General features: G+C 45.1%; 1 protein-coding gene across 3 annotated transcripts in view; it reads right to left on the bottom strand.

The window, feature by feature from the left end:
- Window positions 1-13623, bottom strand: part of PRKCA (protein kinase C alpha) — a 399658-nt gene that overhangs the window by 121665 nt on the left and 264370 nt on the right. For 2 of the 3 annotated variants that reach the window (XM_025889888.2, XM_025889887.2), the window contains exons 4-5: window positions 12184-12295; window positions 8805-8933 (exon numbers count right to left, since the gene is read on the bottom strand). In XM_025889888.2, coding sequence (XP_025745673.1) covers window positions 8805-8933; window positions 12184-12295 — 241 coding nt within the window. The remainder of the gene's footprint in view (window positions 1-8804; window positions 8934-12183; window positions 12296-13623) is intronic. The other variant, XM_073883238.1, reaches the window with a different exon arrangement.

Raw genomic sequence — 13623 nt, 5'->3', positions numbered from 1 at the left:
TTATACAGCCATCAAGAGCTATGAGATCTTGCCATTTGCAACAACGTGGATGGAACTGGAGGGTGTTATGCTGAGTGAAATAAGTCAATCAGAGAAAGACATGTATCATATGACCTCACTGATATGAGGAATTTTTTAAAATTTTTTATTGTTATGTTAATCACCATACATTACATCATTAGTTTTTGATGTAGTGTTCCATGATTCATTGTTTGTGCGTAACACCCAGTGCTCCACGCAGACCGTGCCTTCTTTAATACCCATCACCAGGCTAACCCAACCCCCCACCTCCCTCCCCTCTAGAACCCTCAGTTTGTTTTTCAGAGTCCATCGTCTCTCATGGTTCGTCTCCCCCTCTGACTTACTCCCCTTCATTCTTCCCCTCCTGCTATCTTCTTCTTTTTCTTTTTTCTTAACATATGTTGCATTATTTGTTTCAGAGGTACAGATCTGTGATTCAACAGTCTTGCACAATTCACAACGCTCACCATAGCACATACCCCCCCAATGTCTATCACCCAGCCACCCCATCCCTCCCACCCCCCACCACTCCAGCAACCCTCAGTTTGTTTCTTGAGATTAATCTTCAGATGGACTCTGAAAAACAAACTGAGGGTTCTAGAGGGGAGGGGGGTGGGGGGATGGGTTAGCCTGGTGATGGGTATTAAAGAGGGCACGTTCTGCGTGGAGCACTAGGTGTTACGCACAAACAATGAATCATGGAACACTACATCAAAAACTAATGATGTAATGTATGGTGATTAACATAACAATAAAAAATTTAAAGATTAAAAAGAAAAAAAGATATTCCCGAGGGAGTGGGGGACACGGCATAAACAAAGGTGAGGAGGTGGGAAATAGCCTGCCCACTGGGCAAACAGCACATAGCTTTCTTGACAATTGGAACAGAGTGTCAAGGGGTGGGGGTGAGGCATCAGGAATAAGACCTGGGGGGCAGGCAAGGTACTGGCTGCTAAAGGGGTGACACACAGACATGGGACACCTGATGTTTAGGAATCACCCATCAAGGAAGAAGACAAAGTAGATAAATTCCTTGAAAACATGCCAAGAAGCATACCCATTGGAATGGGGCAACCTGTGGGCGCTCTTCTGGTATAATCATGCTACTACTCGTTTTTAGCTTAGAGATTGTGCCTGTTTTCTTTTGCAAACTCTTTTGTAAATGTTAAGCACCAGCAAACTCAAGGCAGGTAACTGCCAGAGATGGGTTCTTCCAAGACTGTGGGACTGGGAGAGGGAGGATGGGTCTGCAACAGGAAAGAACCAGAGCCAGTAAGGAAATGCTGGGGGTGGCAGAGTGAGAAAGGCCGGGGGCAGGACCCACGTCTGGCCGACTCGTGCACCATCAGAACACATCCCGAGGGGGTATTTGTTTCCATCCTTCTTTGCCCACTTTAATTCTTTTTCAGCCCAGATTCCCTGCTGCCATGTTTCTTTGTTTTAAAGACTTTATTTATTTATGTGAGAGAGAGAGAATTAGAGAGAGAGAGAATTAGAGAGAGAGAGCATGAGAGGGGGGAGTGTCAGAGGGAGAAGCACACTCCCTGCTGAGCAGGGAGCCCGATGCGGGACTCGATCCCGGGACCCCAGGATCACGACCTGAGCCGAAGGCAGTCGCTTAACCAACTGAGCCACCCAGGCACCCCTCCTGCTGCCATGTTTATTTCCAGCCATTATCTAAGCCCTGGGGGATGGAGGCTGGGGGAATGAGACTGACCCTCACTTGCAAGGGTGTCAACGGCCCCGTAGTAATTACGGGGGCCGCAGGACCAGCACAGAGCAGTCTCACCTGTTAACTGCAGGACGGAAATGTGAAATTGCAAACACCCGAGCACCAGTATGGGCCACATCTGTGCTAGCATACAAGCTTCCTTCGGCAGGGCCAGGGGTCGGCTGCGGGAGAGAGTGGGAGGCGCGTGCCTGGGCGCTGGGGGTGGAGTGTTCTCCACTTAGCAGCTGTGTGACCTTGGGCAGGCCTGGGAGCTCTTCCAGTCTGCTTCCTTGGTTACACAATGACGATAATGATAGCCCTTTTCTTGAAACATTGCTGTGATGAATATATCACAACATTAATATATAGAAAGGCTCCCAACCAGGGCCGGGTACACAGAAGGTACTGAAGTGGATGTTGGGTTCTCTTCTCATAGGACCTAGGCACTCAAGAAACACCAGCAGCTTCTCTGGTTTGCTCTCATGTCTCCTTTTCCACATTTGCTGCTTGTGTTTTGACTGGTTGGCAGTCCACTACCATCCCCATCGGGAGCTCTGATGTTAGCTCACCTTGGGGCTTCCTTCTAGCTGAGAGTGATCTCTACAGACAGCAATAAAAAGTTCCAATTTATCATTGCCTGAATTCTGGAGGTTTGGTTTAAACAATTTCAAACCAAACCAACAGTGTAGTGGAAAGAACAGTACATCAAATACCTATATACCCTTCACCTAGATTCTTGATCAATCAATCGATCGATCTATCCATCCATTCATCTATCCATCCATCCATCCATTTTAGATTCACTATGAACATTATGCCACACAAGCTTTCTGTGTCGTACGTACGTGTATTTTCAGTTTTGTTTTTGTTTTGTTTTTACCAAACCATTTGTAGGTGAGTTGCAGACATCAGCACTGCCCTTCAAAAGCACATCGCCATTACCATCCAGAAATTTCACACTGATATAAAAACATCTAAAATACCATCCAGATTCACATTCCCCACCTCAGCCCCCCACTGTCACCCAAAGCCCTGTATAGTTGTCTTTTTTAGATCCAGGATCCAATCAAGTATTACAGGTTGCACTTGGTTGCCATTTCTCCGCATTCCTTTACTCAAGAACCGTTTTTGTTTCTTGGGACAGTGTTTTTGTTTCTTGGGACGGTGGCATTTTTGAAAAGTCCAGACTGGTTAACAAGCAGCATGTCCCAATATCTGGATTTATCTGCTTCCCCCTCCCCCTCTCATGATTAGATTCAGGTTATAAGATTTTGGCAAGAATACTTGATAGGCAATATCATGTGCCTTCTATTACATCACATTAGGAGGTCTACCGTTTCAGTCTGAGCTACGATCAGAACTGGAAGCACCAGTGTGGAGTCATTACCTCTGTCTACTGCAAGAGCTGAGAAAGAGTAGCACCCTGGAAGCAATGAGCACCCCAGCACCCAGATCACGGATTCTTATTTCCCAGTTAAAAAAAAAAATACCCAGGGCTACTCCGAGATATTAAGTGCAAGGTGGGCTCTTCTGTTCCAGAAAGAAATGAAGTGCTAAAAAGAAAAAACAAACAAACAAACAAGCAAAAAACCTGACGGGTTATGTCAAAAGGACACAGAGCCAGTTTGAAGGGGCTCCCACTGGCTGTATTTTGAACAATCTGAACATAAATTGACAGTAGGAAAGAATTCATGAGCCCAAATTGCTACTTTAAAAAATGTAGGGGAGGGGACCCTGGGTGGCTCAGTCGGTTAAGCATCTGACTCTTGATCTCTGCTCAGGTCTTGATGTCAGGGTCATGAGTTCAAGCCCCATTGGGCTCCACGCTCAGTGTGGAGCCCACTTTAAAAAAATGTAGGAGAGAGGTAAAGGAAAAGTTTTTCTTTCAGATGAATGCCAGAAAATTATCACAGAAGGAACTACAGAATTAGAAAGTCACATTGTGCAACCATCAATGTAATAATTGATTACAACCCATCCATGGATGCTAAAACCACTGGGTGGAAGGTTGCTGGTCTCCAAGTATGACACCCAGATTCCTTATTATTTATAAACAGAAAAGGGCACCCTTGTAGTGGAGGGATCTGATGAAAATACCTGAACTAACTAGATGATCAAATGTAGTATCCCCAATAATGGACAATCCAGACATACTCGAGGTAAGCAGCTTCTTGCCGACCTCCTCTATCCCAACCCACAGACCAGCTACATCAGCTGCATCACCTGCCATGTGCCCGAGCTTGATCCAAACCCCACAGCCAAGATTTTATTTCATAGAAATTACCTCTGAGTAATACCTTTTCCTTTAAGCAAGCAGCTAGGTCCGGCTCCTTGCTGGCAGCCCCACACTAATTATTATATTCCACAAGCCTGTCTGCCATTGGGAAAAGCATCCCTATAAAGCTTTTAGGCAATCAGTAGTGGGCTACCTGCTCTGCCCCCTTTCCCAGCAGTGACAAAGAAAAGTCAAGGGTCACTGTGAACCTCGAGGTGAGGCCCGGGTTCAGGCTAGGAGACTGATGCTCTATCCTTGCAAACACAACCGATTGGAACTTAAGATCCTCCTGTTTGAAAAAGAGATATTTAAGCTTACTACATGACCCCTAAGAACCATACAATCTGTGAACTATGAGGACTATAGCCCGGATTCCTTGAAAATGGAAAGAAATTTCGCTCCGGCTCTCCCTCCACCTCACACTCCAAATTCCTTGAGTCCTGGGCTGTGCGAGCTTCCTAAACACACCATGCCCTTCCCCGGCGTTGCATCTTTATCTGAAATGTCCTCCCAGCTTCCCTGTCACTGGCTACACGGAGCCGTCTGCAGCTTCCGCAGGGTAGGTGATGCACCTCTCACCCCAGCTCCCCCCGCACTTAAAGGTACCTGGCAAAACAATGAATTGTGGATCACCACATCAAAAACTAATGATGTATTGTATAGTGACTAACATAACATAATAAAAAAAAAGAAAAATAAATAAAGGCACCTGGCATACGCACCCGGTCGTCCCTTTTTTATGTCTTAATCCATCCCCCTACTGCCCCCCCACCCCACAAAGACCACACATTCCACAATAAGGGCCATGTCTTAATTATCTTTGCTTCCTTGGCACCTTGAGAGAGCCGAAGACATGCTCAATAAGTGTATAATGAGTGGGTGAATCGAAGAATCAATGATTGTTACCCAAAGCTGAGTCTCATCGCCTTGACTGTGTAGGCTCTACGCTCACAAGATGGAAAAACACACAGAGGGAATATTATTGCTTCATCACAACACCATGACGACCAGTCTCGATGGCTGGGGTGGTGAGACTCGGGCACCAAATTGCAAACCGCCCTAGAAGGCAGACCCATCTGCTGCAAGGAGCCTCAGATCCTGCCCCGAGCCTTCCCCTCCCCCTCAGAACTCGCAGGAGAACTTCAATTTCCAAGCCAAATTAACCACCCAGAGTATTTGAGAAAAATGAGACTCCTCTGCAGAATAATCTATTTGTGGGAGACATGTGTTCCTGGAGCAGCTGTAAAGCATGATATTTCTTCCATTTACTTATAACATTAAATTGAAAATTTGTTCCCATGAGGGAATTTTTTTTTTTTACCGTTCCTCCAAACACCAAATAAAAAAGCACCAAGAATGTAGAAAACCTATTAAAATCGCATATTGAAAGAAATAAAAATGACACTGTTCAGATATCAGCACCACTGCCCAGAGGCAAAAAAATAAAAATATACCACTAAAACAGAGGCCTTTCCCATAAATACTATACTGATCTAGAAAGGAAACTCATCTCTGATTTCAAAAGATTTCTGTTTTACTTTACTTTTTACTTACTTTTATTTACCTTACTTTGGGAATTACGTTCGAGTGATTCTGCACAGGTAAAATGGAGCTGAGCTAATCTAACCATCAACACAGCTGCTCAGGGGTTAAGTGCATTTTCGAAGATATCACTTGCATTTGGACATAAGCTCTGCTCGTTATGGTTCATTGTTTATACCTGCATTCTCATTAAAGCCAGGCTGCTTCCGCCATTCCATCTGGGCCCTTTACTGGGACTCTTCTTCCTCTGCCTCTCAAATATCTGCGGTTCTCAGTTCCCTTCTCCATGATTACCGTTTAGCACCACCTAATCAAGCATTTAATTTTGCATGCACTTGGATTGTCCATTAATTCCTTCATGAGTTCCTTTTATGCTCCCCTGGTTTTAGTCTCTCACTGGGACCTTCTGTACCCTCACAGAACCTGTGGAGCGCTGAACAGGGGTTTGGTGAATATTTATGGGTTTGCTATTTATTCAAAAGAAGACTTTAATTAATGAGAGAATGGGGAGGTTCACAGCCTCGGGACTGAAAGCAAGGGTCAGACGTGGACTCAAGCTCCAGCACCATCGCTTTCTACCTTGTAACTTGGAACAATGTCTTCCTTTCTCTCAGCTCACTTGCACATCTCAAAATTGAGGATAATAATAGCACTTTATGGCATTGTTTGAGGGGTCAATGAAACAAGGAATAAAAAGCACTTAGCACAAAGAAAGGTCCAGTCTCATGAACAGTAAGTACATACCAAGTACTCAATGCGTGGTAGCTATTGTTATTGAAAACGTGCGTCCCGACAAATCTGTGCCTGAACTATTGGTTTAGGAGGCTGGGCAAGTCATGCAGGAGAGGGAGTTGTTGGCAGCTTCTGCTTTGCTTTGTATCCCCGGCAGTCTTTTCATACTGGATTAAGAGAAGTCTGATATCTTCTCTTTGGCTCTTTAAAATAATTTCTAGTGACAACTACAGGTACACAGATACTTTTTTTTTTTTTTTTTACAAATTTTCCAGGTACTATTTAAAAATGTATCTACTTTGAGGGGCACCTGGGTGGCTCAGTCGGTTAAGCAACTGCATTCGCTCAGGTCAGGATCCTGGGGTGCTGGGATCGAGTCCTGCACCGGGCTCCCTGCTCAGCTCAGGGTGGGGTGGGGTGGGGGCGCTGTCTGCCCCTAGCCCCAGCTCATGCTCTCTCTCACTCCTCTCCCTCAAATAAATAAATAAAATCTTTAAAAAATAAAAAAAAATAAAAATGTGTCTACCTTGATACTTACCCCATGGATATAAAGGAATATTAATACTGGGGGCAGGAGGACTGGGCGAAGGGAACCCTGTACTACTTCCAAATTTTTTTTTTTTTTACTTGTACCATGAGCTCTACTTGTTATGGTTTATTATTTATATTTGTGTTCTCACTACATCAAAGTTAATTCTGATTCTGATAATCTAAAATTACTCTAAATTAAAAGTTTAATACAAATGATTACCTATTAGTTACCTCCTTGAGTTTTGCTTTCCATACTTAGGATTACATTTCCTTCACACAAATAACAACCATATTTTAAACATAGATTTGCTATGGACTGAATTATGTGTCCTCCCAGAATTCGTATGTTGAGCCCCTAACCCCTAAGGTAATGGGAACCCCTGGCCCCTTCAATATGGGGCCTTGGGGAAATAATTAAGTCCTGACAGTGGGGCCCTTGTGATGGGATTGGTGCTCTTATAAAAGACACACCAAAGCGCTTGCTTCCTCTCTCTTTCCATCCCCAAGTGAGGATGCAGCTAGACAACCACCTACGAACCAAAAAGGAGAGTCTTCACCAGGAACCAAATCAGCAGACTTCCCAGCTTCCAGAACGGTGATCAATAAATGTCTGTGTTTAAGCCACCCGGTCTATAGTATTTACGACAGCATCCAGAACTAAGACAACGTTCCAGTTCTTACCCATACTATCTCTACTTATTAGCAATTAAACATTTAACTATTAAATGTACCACCTGCTTGACTTTGGGCCAGCCACATAATTTCTTGGTGCCTTCAGCTCTAAAGTAAGGATAATAAAGTAAACTTCCAGCTAGGTTTAGAGAAGTTAACTACGCAACGTGCTCAGAAAGTGCCCCTTTTGTGGGGACTGCTCGTGTCGGCTGCTGTTGCCACTGTTACTAAACTCTTGCTGGATTCATATCCACAGGGCGGAGCCGTATCTATGCAAAGCACTTTAGATGGATTCTCAAGACGGCTGGCCTAGACTGTTGCTCTAAGTTAGATTCGTTGGCTTTCACGTGTGGAAGATCTATGTCTACCTCAGTGAAGGGTGCTGTCTCCTAGGCTGATTCTACAGAGTCGTGAATCGAGTTCAACTCTTGGCCATGGCGGGGCAAAAAGCATACGGGTCCCAGGACAACACTCCTCACTGTGCTGCAGGATGGGACCTGACCTTCCTCGTCCGTGTACCATATGCCCCCACAGGACCTGGGGCGTCTGGGACTGTGAGCTTCCCGAAGCTCAGAGAAGACCGTGGAAAACTCAAGCAGCAATGTATGGTTGCGGCTTTTATTATGGGAGAAGGCACGGCGCAGGTCCAGTGTGCTTTGCTGTATTCAGAAACAACATGAACGAGGGCTGAGCCTTTAGAAACTCTCGCCAGAGCATTCTTGCCTAGCAGTGAGCTCTGCCCCTCACCATTAAGCTCTGACCGGTCCCCCGTGAGGTCTATTATACTGCCCACAGCAGCAGCTTGATAGCAGAGAAAAAACAGGGAAGTGTTTAGCCAACAGGCCTTCTAACTTTCTGCTTCCGAATCCCTTGCCGCATACTGCTTTCTGGTCATTTCCTCCCAAGCTGCATGCTCCCTGACCCCCCATACAGGACTTTGACCAGGTGGGAGCCTCAGCAGAGAAGAGAACGAGCGTAAGGCTGGGGCCCTGGCTGCCGGCCCGGAGGACAGAGCAGACCCCACCGACGGCGTCAGTCCGTCGCTGCTTCCCACCCCCCCACCCCACCGCACCCCACCCCCCAGCACCAGGGGACAACACGCCGGCCAGGCCATCAGACCCCAACCCACAGGGCAGTTAGGACTCTACTGGAGTAGCTGGGAGGTCGGTGTACAGAGCAGTCTCTGGGGAGACGTGTCCATGGGAAATCGGTGGCTCTGAGTCTGAGCGGCCCCAAGGACAATGTTGAGCCCCTGCCTCGGCATCAACCTGGCCTCGACCCGAATGCCCACGGAGAAGCTGCGTAGTGAGCACGCCTTACCGGTGACATGGAGCTTCTCATCGGTGACCTCCGCCTTCAGGTAGATCCGGCCCCGCTTCTCCGTGTGGTCCATCCCGCAGAGGCTGGGCACGTTTATCACACACTGCTTGTGCACATTCATGTCACAGGCTGTGGAATCGGGAAAGCGAGGGGTGAGGCTGACAGATGGGCTCAAGCCACCGCTTCCTCAGTGTTGTGGTGTGTGAGCACAAGTGAAAATGAGCTACCCTCTAACTCGATACTTTGCTATAACGTTTTTGGTGACACGGAGAACTGTTAGCAGATGTCCTTATAACACAGGCTTCATGTGAATGACAATATCCTTAAAATATCCGTGCGATATTTGTCCAGTCGTAACTGAAGCAAAATCCCCCTGGGCCTGCTCTTCCATGCTTCAAATATTTAACACTACCAAAATTCACACAGGTAAATGCATACAAAGCACAGGCTAATAAATATCTCATGTATGCAGAGGCAAATTATATGCAAATTTTGAACAGAGGCTATTTTTTTGCCAAGGAATTTCTTATGCCCGTCCGAGCTTACCATTCAGGAAGGCTGAGACTCTGTGGATCGAGTACAGGAAATTCATAAAATTTCTTCCCTTCGTTAACTCTATCTTTTCAAGAAGGCTTAAGCACATTGCTTTTTTTTTTTTTTTAAGAACTTGTATTTGAGATTTTAAACCAGTCTTCAAATATTTAAATATTATTCTAAGTAAAACAAATACACACTTGGCATGATAAGCCATTCCTTACCACCTGACATTACATGGGTGAGACAGGGAGGAAGAAAAAGATAGTCTCAGCGCAGTGAACCAAAGAAACCCTAAAGAGAACCCTGCGTGAATACAAACATAAGATTCTGTGTAGGTGTTCCAGCCCTACTGTCCTTGTACCTTCAGGCTTCCCAAAGGGGCCATGGCCACGGGGCATCCTCACACACCCTCGACGGGATGCTACGAGGCTCTTCCATAACCTTCAAGGTGGACCCTTCACGCTCAAACGAGTGTTTTTTAGTGTTTAACGTGGTGAAGTAAATTGCAAAAAGCATCGCAAATAACGTATATTTGCTATGATTCGATACGGGAAGCAGGATAATGCACACAATGAGGAAAGAACAATCCGCTGCTTCACACATGTGGATTCTGTTTAGGTTTCTATTTCCAAAGCTAACGTTCCAAATCGTGCACCACCTCGATGCAGCCCATATAAGGGCTTCTTGACAAGGTGGGCCGTTGACAGGAGGTGTGTTCACCAACTCCTATCTTGAAGTGCTGGGGCAGAATTGCAACTTCAAAGAAATTAATGCCAGCCTCTCTGCGAAGGAGAAGCGCCACGGGGAGGGGAGCATGGGAGGCAGGAGCACCCTGGGTGGAATTCTTATCTTGGCTGCACCATGAGCGGCTTTTCAATCTTGGGAAGCTCAAACGTTCTCTCTGATTCCGTCTCCTGCTCTGCAAACCAAGAGGCTGGTCTGGACAAGGGGCTGCTCACGTCTTTCCCCTACCAAGCAGAGCTGTATATGGTATTCTAACCCTGCAACGTGTGAAGGCACAGGGAGAGGTTCCCTGTCTGCAGGAGTGAAGTGAAGGGGTTGGGCTCCTGGCACCCATCTGCTTATCTGCCTCCCTTAAAGAGCATGGGCAGCAGCCCCTGAAGCCCTATGACTCCGAGGAAAAGAGTTTAAAACAAAAGAAGACAAAACAAAAAGCACTGGTCCGGGTCAGCGGTTTTCAACTTTTTTTTTTTTTTTTAGTAATGGAACCCATTTTTCAAACAAACTCTTAAGCAGCATCCTAACATATAAACCAGATGAGTGTTACTTCATCAGCAAAAACTTAGTTAATAAATGCGAACTGATACCATTTATTTATTACAAAGACATGCACGGATCACCAATAAAGCCCTCTGACCCAAACAAAATTTTGAAACCAGCTGTCTCAGTCCCGCCCTGACAACGCACTTACTTCTGTACTCGGGTAGAGTTGTATAGGCCCATCGCAGAAGAGTTTGCAGAAATGGTAAACACTGCCCAACAACGTGCAAGCTGGTGGACTCCTCGGTTAGGTGGAAATGGCGGGAGAAACGTGATTACACGTCCTGCCCAACGAGTGAAGCTGGTAACAGGGTCTCTGCCGTCACCTTCAACTTGTCAAGCTCGAGTGTGTAACACATTCAAGGGTTCACATGTGTTCCATGGTTTTTAAAAGAGTTCAAAAGTAGATTTACAAATGCACTTAGGATTCGCACTTGCAGAACCCCTGAAAACCATGTCTTTGGAGTCTGAGGGTTTCTCAAAACACAGAAAATGACTGGCCTGGATCATCACAAATGTTTTGTTTAGGCTATTAAATTGGACAGCTTTCTAAGGTGTCCCCTTAGAAGGGCCCCCGTGTGCTGAGAAATATCCACCTGCTCTACGATGTTCACTTAATCTTGGTTCTTATATACATGCCATCTTTGCTCCATGTAGAATGCACATAGAAAGCTTTTGGCCATAAATAGCAGTAATTAATAATGGCAACATATTGATATTTCCATAACACTTCCCTGTCTACTAGAAAAACAGGTTCAGTAATTACCTTTTTATGCCCTGAAAGTATACATCTTTATTTAAACACATAAATGGCCTGGGGACTCTCATAAGAATTATCAAAGCAAAGAGTTTCCAGAGTTCTTTTTCTTTCTACCCGCTACTAGATGATGATACACACAGAGCAAAAAAGGGAGAATGGAGGGGCTGATGCCTTTTTGTCCGCGGCCTTCAGTGATTTCATCTCTAACTGGACTGACAGAAATTTGGTTTGTCCACAAACAGGCAGCAGGGCGCTGTGAACTTCAGATGTCTGATTTTTATTTTCATCGTAGTTTCAGTTTTAAGGAGAGCCTACTGGATTTTTCCACAGTCCACCCACTAATTAGAGACACAGGAAGATAATGACTATGGTTGCTTAGCTTATTTTGAAGCCTAACCAAATGTGGAATCTGGAGGTGGGGATTCTTCTTTCAACACATGGCATTTGCTTTGGGGTTGGACTAGCCTGCATTTTACAGTGACTGAAGATTTCTACCACACACACACACACACACACACACACAAACAAACCCCATGACAGCACTAACTTCATTTATAAATTGGGTGGGGTTGTTTTTTTGTTTTTGTTCTTGTTTTTGGTTCACAATTTGGCAAGTAAGGAGTTTAATAAATTAGTACTTTGACAGTAGAGAGGTCCTACACTTTTTTCGGTGTGGTATATATTTGAACGAGTTCTTTTTATTGATGAGTTGATGTTGAAAGGGTAGTGAAGCTGAGGTGCTCTGTAAACTCCGGGCATAAGCTGCAGAGCCTCACCATCTACTGGAAAAGAAAAACTTACTGTCACATTTCATCCCTTGATGGATAAGTCCATACAGCAAGGACCCACAGTGATCACAAAAGGTGGGGCTTCCATAGGTGTGGATTTTAAACTTGTGCTTGCTTCTGGGGTCCTGCAGGAAGAAGAAGCACATTGTTCATTCCAACATCAAAGGAACAGATCTTTGGACTAAGCCAAGGTCAGGTCCCACCACTTTCCCCCCTCCCCGTGTCAAGGTTCATATAGACACGAAATCAGGACATATTTCTGAAGCTGAACTGAGTGACCCTGGATCCGCTCAGTAGAGTTGGGGTGATCTCCTTTTGGGCAATTTTTCTGGAAATATAGTATTCAGACCACATACACACCCAAACCAACAGAGACCTCTTCCTGCTTCTGCACTATTTCCGAAGCATCATATGCATTTGCATGGGCAAACTCCAGGAAAATCAGGTGAAAATTGGAAAACGAACTGAAAGTACACTTCCCATAGCCCCCTGCTGCAATTTCATTACCTTCCCTAGCATAACATACAAATTACTGAAGGTACAAGACAGCTTTCTCTCAAGTAGCCTTTTTGTTCATCAATTCACAGATTACAGATAAGGAAATAAACATTATACACAGCAGAGTGTCGTAACCAAAGAGCACAGCTCTGCAGTCAGATTGCCTGGGTTCAGTCCCATGGCTACCACCTCCCAGAAGCGTGACCTTGGACAAATAACTTATCCTTTCTGCCTCATCTGTAGACTGGGAAATTAACAGCACTTATCTTACGTGGCTGTTATGAGGACAAAACAAGTCAGTCCTACTAAATGCTTAGGTGGGTCCATCTATGTCGATTAGTGCCTCTGTTTCTCGGACCTCTGTTTACTAATATGCAAAAGTGGAGGGTTGAGCCAAAAGACCTTTATGTCCTGCTTGAAATATAAAACAATTTCATTCCTCAAGTCCATATCAGGACACTTCCTTATTAAATTCCTCCTCCTGAATCATTCTTTGTGGCCCAAATCAGCCGTAAATACAGAGCTGCCATTAACTGAATTAAGGAAGACAACAGAGGAGCAGGGTTTTGGTGAAGGGCATGAGACTAACACCTCCACTGTGACATGTTGAGCCTGACTTCTCCTTTAGTCTAGTGTTTCTTTTGTGTAAAGATACACAAAGAAAGCTACTCTTGGCTTTTGACCTTCTAAGAGCCTAGGTGCTCGTGGTTTGAGAGAATTTCAGAGGTGATTTTGATTTTATAAGGTGATTCATCTTTTGGTTGACTTTGAAACCTAAGTTTCATATCCAAGCCACATATGCCAATGAATTATACAGTTGACCCTTGACCAATGCGGGGGTTAAGGGCATCGACACCTATTCCCCCAGAGATGAAAATCCACGTATCACTTTTGATTCCCCAAAAACTTAACTACCAATAGCCTACTGTGGACTGGAAGCCTTACGGAGAACATA

Source organism: Callorhinus ursinus, unplaced genomic scaffold, assembly GCF_003265705.2.
Source record: "Callorhinus ursinus isolate GAN/ISIS: 27379988/994484 unplaced genomic scaffold, GSC_fseal_2.0 scaffold50, whole genome shotgun sequence".
NCBI lineage: Eukaryota > Metazoa > Chordata > Mammalia > Carnivora > Otariidae > Callorhinus > Callorhinus ursinus.
This window is presented reverse-complemented; position numbering and strand designations above follow the sequence as displayed.